The sequence below is a fragment of the Xiphias gladius genome, chromosome 24 (assembly GCF_016859285.1).
Source record: "Xiphias gladius isolate SHS-SW01 ecotype Sanya breed wild chromosome 24, ASM1685928v1, whole genome shotgun sequence".
Lineage (NCBI taxonomy): Eukaryota > Metazoa > Chordata > Actinopteri > Istiophoriformes > Xiphiidae > Xiphias > Xiphias gladius.
Window position 1 is genome coordinate 4,268,974 of NC_053423.1, and position 16,929 is coordinate 4,285,902.

At 40.3% G+C, this 16,929-nt stretch overlaps 1 protein-coding gene across 1 annotated transcript in view; it reads left to right on the top strand.

Moving 5' to 3' along the window:
- The window catches only part of ptprua (protein tyrosine phosphatase receptor type Ua), a 188,496-nt gene that overhangs the window by 169,684 nt on the left and 1,883 nt on the right, over positions 1-16,929 (top strand). Inside the window, exons 25-29 of the mRNA XM_040122540.1 lie at positions 1,241-1,390; positions 3,166-3,480; positions 5,851-5,976; positions 12,455-12,612; positions 13,363-13,498. Of these exons, the coding sequence (XP_039978474.1) occupies positions 1,241-1,390; positions 3,166-3,480; positions 5,851-5,976; positions 12,455-12,612; positions 13,363-13,498 (885 nt within the window). The remainder of the gene's footprint in view (positions 1-1,240; positions 1,391-3,165; positions 3,481-5,850; positions 5,977-12,454; positions 12,613-13,362; positions 13,499-16,929) is intronic.

The following is a 16,929-nucleotide window of genomic DNA, read 5'->3' on the forward strand; positions in this document are numbered from 1 at the left end:
GCAGCCTTAATTTTTAAAAGTTTGAGGAGACAGCTTCGGGGGACAGCTAGCGATGCATCATATTAAAGTATGTATTAAGTATATAAAACAGGAAACTGCAAAATATCCCGAAACTATAGCTGTCAAGTCAATGTACCAGAGTAAAATGTATACCATATTTCCCTCTGAAATGTAGTGGGAAAAAAAGTATAAAGTAGTATAAAATACTAGGATACTAGCATACTAGCATTTAAGTATTCAACATTTTACTTAAGTATAATATAACTGAAGGTACTTAGTTATTTCCACCACTAATAATGCTCCTATACAACTCTCAAATGAAAGCCTGAATTATTGAAAGGTATAATGTTTACGGTGTTGAAGGCCATGTTGAATTTTTATGGTTTTAAGGCCATTTAATATAATCATTACATTCATTTATAAATGCAAATTATGTTAAAACACTCACTCTGAAAGAAGTCATATTAGTGTAGGTCAACACTGTCAAGTTGATACTTAAAGACAATTATCCACTTTTCATATTCTAAGATACTTGTTTTAATTGTGTAGATAAACACGCAATTGCAAGATCTTCAAGTACTTACTGTGAGCTCCCAGTCCTCCCAAACAAAAAAACAGCGACAGACATTAATTACTGGAATAAATAAAAGTTCAAAAATAGTTAAAAATTGTTCTTAATAACAAGTCTGGAAGTGTAGGCGATACAGTAAATACCAAAACAATGGTATTTATCTCCCTTTTAATTTCATCTTTTCACCTTTCAGCTAGAGCGTGTTCGCCAGTTGAATACATATTTCTGCAATTACACAACACATAAAAAATGATAAATACGTTGGATGAAGGACATTTTTATGCCTGTAATTTTGAATGTATCCTCGCCTATTTGATCTTTTGTTTGTTCGCATGTCAAAACAAATTTCCTAGTTTCCTCGTTAATTGCACAGCCCAAGACGTTATTCAGATATTGTGTGGGGGCAGTGTCTAGCTCCTCTGATATATGTTTTTTGCACTTTTTACCAAATTGACTCTTTTCTGCTTGGAAATAATGACTTAGAGTGGGCATGGCGATATGAATGATGTTTGGCCATTATGACTATTAGTCAGCATTCCACAGCAGTAATTAAATTTAGCATTGTTCTTCACAAGAGGGCAATTAACAGTTAGGAAACTCATAAGTGCAGTGAGGGGTTTTTTGTGACTTTGTAAATTTGTGATATTTCCCCTGCATTCTGTCTCCTAGGAGCAGTACGTGTTCATCCATGATGCCATCCTGGAGGCTTGCCTGTGCGGAGAGACTGCCATCCCTGTTAATGAGTTTGCTCTCATCTACAAGGAGATGCTGAAGGTTGACTCTCAGAGCAACACCTCGCAGCTCAGAGAGGAGTTTCAGGTAACAAACACTAACACAAAATTTGTATTTAAGTTTGTAGTAGTGTCTATGTGACATTTTTTGATTGATCACGCTCATTCCCTAAGCAGTACCTCCAACCTTAAAGCTTAAATCTGTAGGTTTTTGTGTTGGAATGAAATATGGCAGAACAGCCATTATAGCCAGACAGACACACCAAGCTCAAGTGGGATTCACCCTCTGGGGACCATGAATATCTGTACCAAATTTCACTGACAATCCCAACGTTAAGATCACAGGTTCAAAACCAAGTTGGGCTGATACTGTACTATTCAGGTATTGCCTGTGTGGAGCTTAGTATAAAGTACTAATTAGCTTGTAATTGATTTAACCACACTAAGTAAGAATATTTTAGCATTAGCCTGTTGGATTCCATTTTAGAACTTCTGGTAGCTGGACATCCTGACTTATTTTAAGAAAATCACTTACTGCACTGGCAGCCAAATTTGCTTTTTTAAAACAAATGAATGCTCATATCTAAAATGTTTTCACTTAAATTTGATAGGGCAGTTTTGCAGTGTAGCTACCCTGTAGGGCCTACACACAACTATAAATCAAACTTAAATGTGGAACAACACCTCACCATGCAGATGATATTAAATTTCCACATTTGAACCAAAACAATAACAGATTTCAGCTTTAGCCCTTAGCACTATTGCCTTTATTCATGTAAACTATGAATTAAACGTACTCTTCTCAGTTTCAGCCAGGGTATAAACCTTGAGTATCACTGTGCTGGGTCATCAATAGTCAAATAACCAAAAATGAATATGTCCGAGACAGCACTCCAATTCTGTTATTTTATTTTGCACAAGCCTTGCCACTACTTGAGTTTTTTCATTAAATGAATGTCCATTTCACTACAGTTCAATGACAAAACTATGATTCAGTCTGTATCCTCCTCATTAGAGCTTCATTTGCTCTCCTAAGAACATTAGGTCTTTCATGAGAAAAATCCTCTGCTTGTTAGGAATAATGAAATGAGAGTGACAGCCACCAAGGCCGAAGCTGCCTATCTAATTAGTATACATTAAACATAAAGGCATTGTGATCAGTAGAGAAGGTTTAGAGTGAAACAAAAATCATGTAGATGTCTTTTATGTAATGCCTCTGCCTTGTCCAGTTATTCCCAGTTATAATGATGGTAGTGAGGGGCAACCTTTGGTCAGAATGATTAGTAATTCTCTCCTCCACATGCTGCGCAGTTACCTTGCTTGCATGCTGCTCGTATGAGTTGTCCAATCAGACAGCGTCTCATAACTACAACTTGTAGCCTAGACCCAATATTCCAGTTACGAGCTGGAATGTTCTATTTATTTTGTCTAAACCAATGGGTAGTCATTCACATTATGAAGTGAGTTAGATAATCCGTTCATTTCAATTTCCATTGCTTCATAATATGCTTATTCATAATGTATGAGAATGCACTAAATGTGTTTTTATCCATTAAGCCTTTTGGGGGTTTTGACTGATAATAAATATGTTTTAAAGTTTCCCGGAGATGATTGGAGATAGTTGTGCTTGTCAAGTATTGACAGTTAGGCTGTTTGAGTAGAAAATATTTTTATTGCCTCTGTCCATGTCTCTTTGATCCCATTTCTGTTCCGCTGCGTCTGTCTCCTCTTATCATAATCTTCATTCTCAGTCTTTCATTTTATCTCTGTGAACACATTCTCAAACACACATGCCAACCTTTCTAATTATCTTCTCTGCACATTCTTGTCTTTTTCACTTTCAAACTCCTCCTCCTCCATCAGACTCTGAACTCGGTGACTCCTCACCTGGATGTGGAGGAGTGCAGCATTTCTCTGATGCCCCGGAACCGTGAGAAAAACCGCAGCATGGACGTCCTGCCACCAGACCGCTCCCTGGCCTTCCTTATCACCACTGAGGGAGAAAGCAGTAACTACATCAACGCTGCACTCGCCGACAGCTTCCTCAGGCCTGCCGCCTTCGTGGTGACGCCGCACCCACTCCCTGGCACCACAACGGACTTCTGGAGGCTTGTTTACGACTACGGCTGCACCTCAGTGGTGATGCTCAACCAGCTCAACCAGTCCAACTCTGCATGGGTAAGAGGGGAGTGAGGGGATAATTAACCAGCCTGAGATTATATTGTCTACACTTATCCTGGAAGTAGAAGTCATTTTATTATTATCTCATTAGGCTGAGCCCTAACGTCCACCTTATCAGCTTGCCACTCGTAATTTAGCCATGAGTAACATTAAAACCCTCTGTGTGACAGCATCTTCATCACAGCTGGATTTTGATTAGTGCCACACAGTGCATTTACATACACTCTAATAATACAGATACTTCCAAAGTATAATACTAGAGCAGGGTTTCTTAACATTTGCTGGCCTATCACCCCATTTAATAGGATCTAGACTTTCAAACGTATGGACGAGGCCACAGCAGCATCAGAAATCATGTATTTCAAGCCTGTTTAGTCAAGACAAAATAAATTCTTTACTTAAAAAAATCATTAAATTAATGGCAATATATCCTTTTTGGAACTTTCCTGTGATTTCATGCGGGGTCACAAAAATGTGCTAGAACAGCACAGTTTAGTTTAGCTTAATGAGGTTGAACTCAACTGCTAAGATGATTTCAGCCACCAGCAGCTTCTCTCCTGAGAAAATGTACAATATGTATTACCTAGAGAAGATATGGGGAATGTAGCGTGTCAGGGCCAATTTCCCACCAGTTCCAAACACTGTAAGGCAAACAATAAGTTTAATACCAGAGCAAAAGTATAGAAAAAAGCAAAAGGCTTTGTAAACCAGAAAGCTGTCAGCCTATTTCTGAAGTCCTGTCCACGTAGCCAGCAAACTCTCCTGCAAAGAGCAATTCCTCAAACAGCTGCCTTGTAAGTCATATTCTCAAAGACAAAGAGCTCTGCTATTGCTGCGTAGAGGGCAAAATGTGCTTTCATCCCAGCTTGAACAAGACTCTGATACACCTCAAACTCAGTCTGACATGGACCTTAGGTTTCTTATTCCAATAAATGTCAAAAACGGGAATCATTCGACATTGGTATAAAACATTCATGTTGGTCTATTGATATTAATAATACATTAATAAATTAATAAATTGATCATTCTAGGAAAAGCAGGTATAGAGTCTCTTTTCATGATGCTGTGTAGCTGATAAATAATACTTATTAAATCAGGCATTGACAGTTTCTTATGAGTGAAGCTTTGCTTGTCTACACCTAACATGAGGTTTTGCACTAATATAAGACATCTGTGGCTGTATTCACAAAGGATCTATCTAGATCTAGATGTCAAAATGAATGAATGTCAAAAAAATAATAATCGGATTATTTTTAAATTCATAAATAAAGATGACTGTTCATATTGCTATTCTTTATGGTGTAACATGTGGACACTGGTAGTGACAACATGTCATCCATTTCCTTTTCCTCTTCAGATAAGGCATGAATGTGACACACAGCACAGTGGGAATGGGTCATCGCATGTCTGGCCTTTAACGGGTGCTCTGCCACAAAGCTTCAATCCCATATGCAGGATGTCCATTTAATTTGCATGGGCTGTCATGGCATTAACACATTCTTATCATCTCCCTTCATGTTTGTTCATGCATGGGTTTGTTCTGCCATCTCCCTATCGCCGCTCTGTCACTGTGCCATGTCAGATTGCTGCTCAACATTTCCACCATGCCTGTCAGCTGCAACCTGTCCTTCTTCCTCTGTCATTCTCTTCTTCTCCTTCTTTGTCTCTTGCTGCCAGTGGATTAACAGTTCATCCCTCTAAAATACACACACTCGGTTTGCCCTCCTGAGTTGGGGCTGCCAGTCTCCTGTCTACATGTATAAATATTTACCCCCCCCCAAACCCAATGTCACCTGTTAATACCCTTCTGTTACTGAGAAATGCCATTATCACTTCCTACTCCAGGGTTCCCCTCAACCCCAAAGTCACCGCAGAACACATTAGCACGTCAACACCGCTCCCCTTTGTTTTTTTTGCTTTTTTTCCTGCTCTTATTGGCCAGAGGGGACGCATCTTTGACACAGCAGTGATAGGAGACCTTGGCTTTTGTGGGCACCAACCTCTCAGCTTACTTCCTGTTTATCTCTCCCAGGCACAGCCAAGGTCTCCTACCCCATTAATTTATAATGTGCTAATGGTAATGATTTCAACTCATGAATAATTCAAGCTAGGTGACCACATCTTATGTGAAGGATTGTTCCGAGCGACAAGCAGGTTGTTTTTTTAGCTCATTTAATTTACGGTTACTATTTGTAGATAATCATTGTCATTTAAGCTAATTGTCTCTGCTGTCAATACTCAGGTGTCTTGTCACTGGGCTTCACCATCACTGCTGCTGACATGATGATTTGTCCTGCCTCAAGCAAGTGTGGGCTAATGACCCGTTACCCCATTACCTCCTGTCCTCTCCTCTCCTCTCCTCCTCAGCCATGTCTGCAGTATTGGCCTGAGCCAGGGCTGCAGCAGTTTGGGCCCATGACAGTGGAGCTTCTGTCCAGGACAGCTGACGATGACGTTATCATCCGTCTCTTCCGGGTGCAGAACATTACCCGGGTAGGTGGAACCACCACAAACTGAGTCCTGTGGTCCTATTTATGAAGATATTGTATAGACCCAATTAGTGATATCTGAACATATCTGGTAAATCAGGAGCTACCTCTTATCAAAATATATGAAATACGTATATGAAGAAATACTTTTTTTTTTACAGTCATAAAAAGTACAATGGCTTCAGTTCCTTCACTTTATCATGCTGTTGATTATGTATTTTAAATGAAAAAAATGCCCATCAATCTACACTCACTAGCCCATAATGACAAAGTCAAAATACGTTTTTAGACATTTAAGAAAGTATATTACAAATCAAAAACTGTACAGTAAAGTATTCAGACCCTTTTCTGTGACAATCAAAATTGTGTTCAGGATTGGACATAGTTTAGAAAGGTACACACCTTTGTAGTTCTCATTTCGCATATCAGTACAAAGACCAAGCCATGAAATTCAAGAAACACTGAACTCTGTGATAAAATTCTGTTGAGGTCAAAGATCAGGGCAAGGGTATAAAACCATTTCTAAATCTTTAAGTTTCCGCAGGACTACATTGGCCTCAATAATTGCGAAATGGAAAACATTTGGAACCACCAGGTTACAGCCAACGTCTGGCCAAACTGAGTAACCGAACAAGAAGGCGTTGGTCAGGGAGATGACCAAGAACCCAACGGTCTTCAAAAGTCTTTTGCAGAGATATAGTTGCTTATACAAAGTATTAAGGGTATGAATACTTATGTAACAGATAGATTTCTGTTTTCGTTTTTTAATAAATTTGCAAATATTTCAAAAACATGTTTTCACTTTCTCATAATGGGTTATTGAGTGTAGTTTGATGCACAAAAATGAAAGTTAAATCTACAACACAATTAAAAATGTGAAAAGAGTGAAGGGGTCTAAAACTGAGGTACACCTGTAAAATCTACTACGATCCAAACATTGAAAATGATTTGTTCACAATTACACCACTTCTAAAATTGGGTTATTACGTTACATCTGAACACACAGACAACAATTGTTGTGAGCCAGCTGGCTGTGTTAGCAGCCATGTAACTTTCTTGAGGTGCAAAATACAACATGATTGATAATTCTCTACTGTTTTAGATATGCAACTGATAATTTCAGTCATTATTCAGGACATTTTTATTTCAGCTTTTTAGCTGGCAAAACATAGTATCTGGACAGTAAACATCAGCACTATGCCAACCAGAATCCTGGACCATCACTTGAAGTTTTGGTGGCCTCAAAGGCCATCCCCTGGTTTTCCAATGCCTCGGCAAAACACAAAAATAAGCCAACATCTGCTAGTGCATGCTGGTGGGAGATAATGGAGGACCCCAGTGTGAAATTTTGTCCTCTGTTCAGTCAGCTCCTTGACCCTGAAGAGTAGCATGGTGGCAGAGAAGTAGAGGAGGAGGGTATTAATTTGAATCTCCTAGGCGAGGAGAATGAGGAGGATGCCAATCTGCCCCCTGCCTCTATGGCATCCTGGTTGGATATCGATGGCTTCCTTGGATGATAAGCGAGAGGAGGGATTTATACAATGGAAAAATTCTGCAATCTCATTAGGTCCCTTCTAGACAGCTCATGCCCATTGTCCCGGGGTTTATGAAGGAGATGAGGCACTATTGGGAAAAACCTTTTAGGATCAGGGGTCCTGTCAAGGACTATTCTGGCCTGGAGATTGCTAACACTGCGGTTCTGGGGCTTGCTGACCCCCTTGTGGTAGCAGCAGTCGATAGCATAACATCTCCTTTCCACCCACCGATCCACCCTCACCTCAGTGGGCCTGTGCTTCCAAGTAAGATGGAGTCCTTCATTCCCTTCCTTTGCCAAAAGGTGTACAAGTCAACTGCACAGTTAATCAAAAACCTGATTATGGTTACTCTGCCGACAGCTTATCAGGCTGAACTTTTCCAAGAGATGTGCCAACTTTTGGATAAAGGTTCCCTACGTTTGGCTATTTTGGAGGATATATGTGTGGTCATGGACCTCATCCTCTGTGTGTCTAAAGGTGCAGGGCTGTGGCCACATTATGGGCTTTGCCAAGGGGGGAGGGGAGGAATCTCTGTTTGACCCGTCATGGGCCAAGGGCTTGTTTGTGGAGGCTGTTACCTCTAGGCAGCAGGCTAGTGACCTGAGGAAGAAGCAGGATGAGGTGTTTGACCTCTGCCCTCCAAGCAAGATTACACCTCGCCAGCTCCCGCCATCTTGCCAAGGCTTTGCAGCTATGGCAGCAATAGGGTGCAGCGGGAGCTTTAAAGGCCCTAGATGTCAGGTGCCATAGCAGTTGGCAGCCCATCTGCAGGGCTCTAAGGGCCAAAAGCATTGGGAAAAAAACTCTTTTACCACTGACACTCTACTCCCATCGCCGCATCAAACTGCTCCTTCTGCCCCCAGGATGGGATGAAGAGACAGTCAAATTAGGTGCTGCAGTGGCAACAGAGACATGGCATGCAGAACTCAGAGAGATCCCTGCCCAGAACCCTGCCCCTGCCCAGATTTTTCCCCCTTGTCCCAGTAAGTGCTGTCTAACAGCCCGCCATGTTCAATCCATTCACAGCGATGGAAAAGCACACATTCCCCCTATACCCCCAGGTAATTTACCTCCCACCACAGCGCCTTCAGGATGAGTTCAGAGCGAGGAGGGAATGTGTCATGCAAAGTTCGCACCAAGCACTTTAGATGGTTTTTCAATAAAGTGGCCACTGTTACAGTCAGGAATGCCAAGTACATAGTGTGTGATTCAGAAAAGAGAGCAATCAAAACGTGCAAGTCAAACTGTCACCACCAGAAGGCGAAGCTGTTCTAGTTTTGAGCTTCCAGCCCCCAGGCCCCTTGGCTGCCAAAGTGAAGAGTGGTGCACATGCGTAGTTCACCCCTGGATGTTGAAATCAGTGCCAGGGGTTACAAGCTTCAATGGTATGGTGTTTACAGAGGCCAGAGGCGAAGCCACAAGGGCTTTAGAGAGCAGAATTTCTTCTTCGCTTGTACTCCCGATGTTTTCTCATCCCGAAAAAAGGAGATTCTGGAAATTCAGGATGGCCACAAAAACCACGTTCTGAGATGCTCAAATCGACTTGGTGACTGCTTTACAGCTATAGATCTGCAAGATACAAACATACACACAATCACAGACAAACACGCACACATATGGTCTTAAGCTAGGGACATAATTTATTTTCAGTGTTGTAGATGTTTTGTTTGAGAAATGGCTTAATGCACTGTGTCCCATTCAGACCTAAGGCATCTGTTTGGACGGAGTAACCAGCTGTTTGCATCTTGGGCACCTTCTCACAGAAGGATCTTGCCAGCGTCTGTCAGACTGGGTATTGGAGACAATAATTTTGGCATATGAGAGTTGTGGACTACAGACCCCAGAGAGCCTTTGGGCTCATTCCACTAGGGGGATGGCTACCTCATGGGCCCTGCTCAGAGGCATTTCTGTAACTGATATCTGTGTTGCTGCTAGTTGCACAATCCTAACACACATTTACTCGGTTTAGCTGCCTGGACATGGCCGTGCCTTCATTAGCACACTCAGTCCTTAGTGTTGGTTCAGCTTAATTGTGTGCTAGCCCAAGGGGAGGGCTTGTAGTGTTGACCTTCCTGGGTTGAAATATTATGGGCTTCAAAGCATGCAATCAGGGAGATGACCACATCTCCCATAGTGAGATACCAAGCTAGGTTTGAAAGAGACCGTTTGGTTACTAGGGCAACCCTAGTACTCAGAAAACTGAGTGAGGTATCTCGCAATAATGTTCTCCTTGCATATGTAAGGCACATGGAAGAAATACGATTGAGAGTGCTGTGCGGGGTGCCACAGGCAGTTATGAAAGGGGGGATGGGCTGGCCCATGCAACTCAGATGATTGGTGTGCTCTGACAGAACTGCTGCTACTGGATCTTCTATGATTGGCCACTCATTTTTCAACTGTTGTTACCCTAGTAACCAAACTTTTTCTTAGTTTTCTTCATTAAACCTGTTTATATCCTCCACATTGTCCACCCTATTTTGTCTGACCTGCTTTAATGAAAGGATTTAATTGCTGTCCTTTTGCTTTATGACAGTAAAGAAACAAACAGTAAGATCCAAGTGAAAACTCTAACTCACTCAATTTCTTTGAAATGTCAGTTTGACAGTCTTAATGGCAAAATTGCTGTTTAAATGTTTAATTTTCTTATCCAATGACATGCTTTACTTTAATATAGGATATGGACGAAAACACTTGCAAGTCCTGCCTCAGCAAAAGACTGTTCCAGCTCTGTATTGATGTGGGAGGCATTTCCTGGCACTGAATCAATTCATCTATTTTTAAGAGGGTTAATGAAGCCTGATACTAAGATAATGATTTTGAATGGTGACCTAGGTCCCAGCTGGAATTTGTTGTTCCCAGCAGTCAGAATGATTTGCAGCATAATAATCCTACTTTCAACAAAGCAACTGTATCAAAAGCATGATCATATAATTAGCAACATATAGTACCCAGACCTGTTTAATAAGCAGATATGGTCCTGTTCGAGCAATTATGTGAAACTGAAATGAACCAAACTTATGTTTTAAAACTATATGTTTTTACAATCTGCAGTTACTGAAAGAAATTTTCCCTGGGTCTGACCATGTCCAATGTTCCAGTATGGCTTTTGTGTTAATAAAAGTGTTTGTGGATTGTGTGTCTGTGTACAGCCACGTCTGGGTGTTGTCTGAGCAATTTAGTGTAGCTACAGCTCCCACTTTACACTGTTGTCTGTCCTTCCTTCCAGCGCCCTTTTCCTGACCTCAGTTCTCAGCAGTCTCTCTTCCCCAGCAGATCGGTGAAAGCATATGTCCTTGTCCTTGTCCTCCTTCAGCTGACTGCTGAAAAACCCTGTTGCTCCCCTCTCATCTAAACCTTCTCGGTCAGTGCATTTATCAGTTATTCAAATGTTTAATGAAAAATAAAATGCATTCAACATTCAACACCATGTTTTGGTGAGAAAAAACTGGATTTAAACATAACTATAATTATTTATGAAAAAAAATCTTTTAAGGTGCCATTTCTCACAATCCATCGAGCATCCCCTGGCTGTCTTTGGCCACATTGAAATGTGTAACCAAGGTAACCCAGAAACCCATAGTTCTGCATGTGCTGGAAGAACAAACTCCTTTCCAATCCCCAGACTGTAGAAAAAGAGACTTTAGAGAAACAAGGATGTGGCTTTTCTGATATTATTCATAGTTTTCTGGGACATTTTAAAGTATGGATTTGGGTTAATTGCTCCCTGGCATTTTAGAGTCCAAAAATGTCATAAGTTCATTTTGGACAAAGAAAAGCCTGAGCCCTGCTGAGATGGGACAACCAGTAGCAACTGGTATGGCAGACTCTTATAGGTTGAGATAGGTGTCAATAAGGAAAACAGATTTCAAGATATTTGTCTTTAAAGCTGCTATAATCAATATTTTCATATTAACAATGGATAAAGCACCTATGTGTAATATGAACAGCATAGGTCGTAGTGACGATCTCTCAATGAATTACTGTATAAACATCTTCTGCAGTTCCAATCAGCTCTACAGGGCTCTTCATCATCTCTCAGCCCACTGTTTTGTTTTTAGGGCCTGCAACTTTACTGTTTTGGTCCATACTCACCACTCTCATCAACCTTGATTCCATCTGTAGCAGACAGCTGTTTTCAGCAAAAAAGCTCAAAATTAGCAGCTAGATGTGAACATAGTGGAGAATTTAGCAGCTAAAAAGCCAGATATTCTCAGGAGATAGTAGAGACCAAAAGGGATAGTGAATATTGGATTTACATTTAATCAGTTGGTTATAAACACCATATCTGCTGGATTTGTAAATAACAAACTGCTAACAAGTTCTCAAATTGGAACTATACAAGTTTTGCTATAAGATATGTATAAAACTTGCTGCACATCCACCAAATGGTCAAAGGGGCAGTGGAAAAATGGTATTCAAGATCACAATGACAAGCACAATATAAAAAATTATATCAAGAAGAAGATTGAAGCTTAACAAGAAAAATATAACTATACGATTTTAACCATGATATGTTTTATGATATATGAAAAAGTACTTTATATTTCAAAAGATGATAGAAAGTTTCTATAAAGAGTCTAATATTAGGGATTTCCTTGCCACAAGAGTAATTTCTGCATTGGCTTCACCACTCCACCAGTTTTGATGGCATGGCGGATTATGTTTACTTTCATTTTGATAATATCAAATTTCAGTGTGGCAAGTTACATTACACTGCTACACACTGCGCATTTAACAGCCCAATATAAATTAAGAACAGAAGCTCTACCATTGAACAGGTTCGAAGTGTTGTCAGAATCCCCTCTGGCTGATAACCAAATAGATGTTTTAATGAGTTTGTGAAGTGTGGAGCATAAGTGATGGGTTTAATGCATGTTTGATGGAATATATTGGTAAAAAGTAAGACTTCAAACTTTTTCCTCCCTCTCTACTGCTCTTACGCTTTAGCTTCAGGAAGGCCAGCTTGTGGTGCGTCATTTCCAGTTCCTGCGCTGGTCCCCATACCGCGATGTGCCCGACTCCAAGAAAGCCTTCCTCAGCCTTTTGGCTCAGGTTCACAACTGGCAGAGGGAGTGTGGAGAGGGTCGCACCGTCGTCCACTGTCTGTGAGTCCACTTAACATGCACCTGCACCCCATGCTTTTAATGACCAATACTGAAATGAGCCTTTTAGACTTAAGCTGCAGTCTATGTTCATGTAATTTCCAACATTTTTAATGTGACATTTAAAAGTGGTATTAATTCAACAGCTGCTGATTAATTTTATTCTTGTCTGAATGGAAAAGCTTTGGAAACAGCTTTGAATTTGTAGACCTGAAGAAGACTTTGGTCTAATAAGATGCAAGACTGCATTGATATTATTCACCTTGGTGCTATTATTTAAAACTTGCCATGGTCACTGTCAAAAAAAAGTTCTTTTTACTTATTAAATCTCATTGACTCTGCAGTAGAGAGGAAAAATTAAGCATTAATTGTTTGTTTCAATACATCAGCTGCTTGATTTACGGCGCCTGCCCTGCATTATATTTGTCCCCCATCTTCATGTCAGGGCCCTCTGATCTCTGGAGGTCAGGCTGTGTGTTAGACATCTCATATCTGATTAAGTCCACGTTCCCGTTTTTTAATGAGAACTTTACTCAGATATTCATCTTGAATGTCTGCCAGTTGGCCTTTTTCTGACAGCAAGCTTTATCTGTGCTTCAGTCAAACTGTGACATTTCACTCTGCAGCTCTCCCTCTGAGAGGCAGTCTGAGCTGTGTACCACATCTTTATTAGGTCAGTCATGTCTTTATGCTTCTATTCTGTGTGTTTGTGTCTGTTTGTGTCTATGTCTTTTTTCGTTTTATCTGGGGCAGGAATGGCGGCGGTCGAAGTGGTACTTTCTGTGCCTGCACCATGATCCTGGAAATGATTCGTCACCACAGCATGGTGGACGTGTTCTTTGCTGCCAAAACACTGCGCAACTCTAAGCCAAACATGGTGGAGACAATGGTGAGCAAGTGGGGGTCTTAAGCTCTCTTTACTGAAACATATTATAACAAGGAGTGACAGGGAAGTGGAAAGCTTCTCTGCAGGAAGTCAGGGAATTTATATCAGCCACTTTCACGAAATACATCAAATTTATTTTACTACTTGTTTCACTTGTTCATTATTCTATATCCATTTAGAAAAACAGGAAATAACAGAAAAAACTGAAGTTTTTGATAAATCCTGAGATTATTCAGATTTAGCCTGGTTCCCGACCTCTGAATCATTGCCCTCATCTCTGATTTGTTCAGCGATTTAAATAGGACCTGTGTTGTGCTCATTGATAATTCTGTCTGCCGGATAAAGAAACAAAACTTGACCAATTACAGTTTTGTGGGTAGGATTAAGAATGAGAGCCTAATCTTCATACATAGCTAGCTAGCTACTTAGCTACATCCATTAAAAATAGCAGCTGAAAAATGGCCACAAAAATTTCGACTTACAGAAATAAAAACCCCTAAAAAGGCACAGTTAGATCATTGTAAAAACTGCTGCAGCTCCCAAGCTACATTGTGTTTAGGGTCAAAATAACCTTATGTCCCAAAAAGAAATTTGCCAACATTAACACAATGTCAGGATGAATAGCAAAGTTAAAATAAATGCGATTCAGTTTGATTATCAGGCTAAGTCAGAGTCTGAGCTATCACAAAAACTCACTGCGCACACATGGTTGGTACATACATCGCTAGGTAGCTACAGCTAACATGGGTATAAATTAGCTTCATATTCAGTCTGAACACCTAAAGACAATTTAAAATCAGCAGTAGTGTATTTTAAGCTATTCCTGGCTTCATTTAGTTGTTGTTGGTATATTTTAATTGTCTCCATAATATCTGGTCAAACACAGAAAACAGGTTGGTTTCAGTTCAATAGGAAACCTTAGGTTTTTGTGTCAGTTCCTTTAGACTCAAAAAGCAAGGCCTTCTTCGTAGATCCATTATGTAGCACTGACATTCAGCAGTCATACAGGGAGACATCCACTACAGAGGAGACAGTGTTACCAATCTCCCCACTCAGTAACTTTAACAGACCAGGATGCAATGCAGCTATATGAGAGACATTGTGGCTTTTCAGTAGTGAGATCACACAGATACAGTGGCAAAAGTTTGGGGACCTCTGGACAAAATCTTTCTTACTGTGAATAATTAAGTGAGTAGAAGATGAAATAATATCCAAAAGGCAAAAAGCTAAAGGTGAAACATTCTTTTCAACATTTTAAGCAAGATTAGTGTATTATTTTTGTTTTGTAAATGTTTAGAGTGAACAAAAGTGAAAGGAGGAACATACAAAAGTTTGAACACCCCAAGAGATTTGAGCTCTCAGAAAACTTTCACCAAGGTCTCTGACTTTAATTAGCTTCTTAGGTCTATGGCTTGTTCACAATCATTGTTAAGGCCAAGTGATGCAAATTTCAAATCCTTATAAATGCTCTGACTTCTTAAACCTTGTCCCAACAATCAGCAGCCATGGGCTCCTCTAAGCAGCTGCCTAGCACTCTGAAAATTAAAATAACTGATGGCCACAAAGCAGGAGAAGGCTGTAAGAAGATAGCAAAGGGTTTTAAGGTAGCCGTTTCCTCGGTTCGTAATGTAATTAAGAAATGGCAGTTAACAGGAACGATGGAAGACAAGTTCAGGTCTGGAAGACCAAGAAACCTTTCAGAGAGACCTGCTTGTAGGATTGCTAGAAAGGCAAATCAAAACCCCTGTTTGACTGACAATGACCTTCAGGAAGATTTAGCAGACTCTGGAGTGGTGGTGCACTGTTCTACTGTGCAGCGTCACCTGCAAAAATATGACCTTCATGGAAGAGTCATCAGAAGAAAACGTCTGGTACCTCCTCACCACAGGATTCAGTGTCAGAAGTTTACGAAGGAATATCTAAACAAGTCTGATGCATTTTGGAAACAAGTCCTGTGGACAGTTGAAGTTAAAATAGAACTTTTTGGCCACAAAGAGCACAGGTATGTTTGGAGAAAAAAAGGTTCCAGAATTTCTTGAAAAGAACACCTCACCAACCATTAAATACGGGGCCTGATCGATCAATTTTTGGGCAGGTTTTGGCATGGGGAAAATTTCACTGGTAGAGGGAAGAATGGATTCAACGAAATACCAAAAAATTCTGGGAGCAATCATCAAACTGTCTGTAAAAAAAAAAAAAACTGAAAATGAAAAGAGGCTGGCTTCTACAACAGGATCATGATCCAAAACACACCTCAAAATCCACAATGGACTACCTCAAGGGGTGCAAGATGAAGGTTTTGCCATGGCCCTCACAGTCTTGACCTAAACATCATCAAATATCTGTAAATAGAAGAGCAGTGCATACAGGATGGCCCAAGAATCTCACAGAGCTAGAAGCCTTTTGCAAGGAAGAGTAGGTGAAAATCCCCCAAACAAGAACTGAAAGGCTGCTACAAAAAAGCGTTTACAAGCTGTGACACTTGGCAGAGGGGGTGTTACTAAATACTGACCATGCAGGGTGCCCAAACTTTTATTTCAGGCCCTTTTCCTTTTTGATATTTTGAAAATGTAAAAGATATAAATAAAAAAGTAAATTAGCTGAAAATATTAAAGAAATGTGTCATACTTAACTTCATGCCTTTTGGCAATCAGTTAATCGTTTACTCCCTTAACTAGTCACAGTAACAGAAATTTAGACCAGGGTACCCAAACTTTTTCATGCCACTGTATATAGACAGATGATGAATTATCACAGTTATGTTTCCCTACTGTTCATGGGCTTAATTCCATCTTGCAGACATGTAGCGCTAATTTTTCAGGATGCATATGACCAACACATCTAATAACATTGGATTGGTATGAGCAGTTGGATGCATAGTTAAAAGCAAGTACATCAGAGGCTTGGGTTAAAGGATAAGGCTGGGAATAATACAGGGTTTTTATTCGCTCAAAAAATCCCATGAAAAGACCAAAAACAACACTGTGTTTTGTCTCAGTATTTTGTCTTCCCTACCCTGCTTGTGGCTCTAAACCACAAGATCAGTTGATTCCTACTGGAGATGCAATTTTTTTTTTTTTTAAGGAATAGTTAAACATTATGGGAAATACATTTATTGGCTTTCTTGCTTGCTTGCTTGAGTTAAAATATTCATGGAACTCTCATGTTTATCTGTTTTGATATGAAACCACTACCAGTAGATGGTGAGCTTAGTTTAGCATAGACACTGGAAGCACACTGAAACATCTAGCCTGGCTTTGTCCAAATATAACAAAATCTACCACCAGCACCTCTAAAGCTCACTAATTAACACATTATTTCTTGCTTGTTTAATCAAACAAACAAGCTCCTTCATGTCAAAAGGAGCCAGTTGAGGTGGTTCGGGCATCTGATTAGGATGCCTCCTGGACGCTTTCCATTGGAGGTCTTCCAGG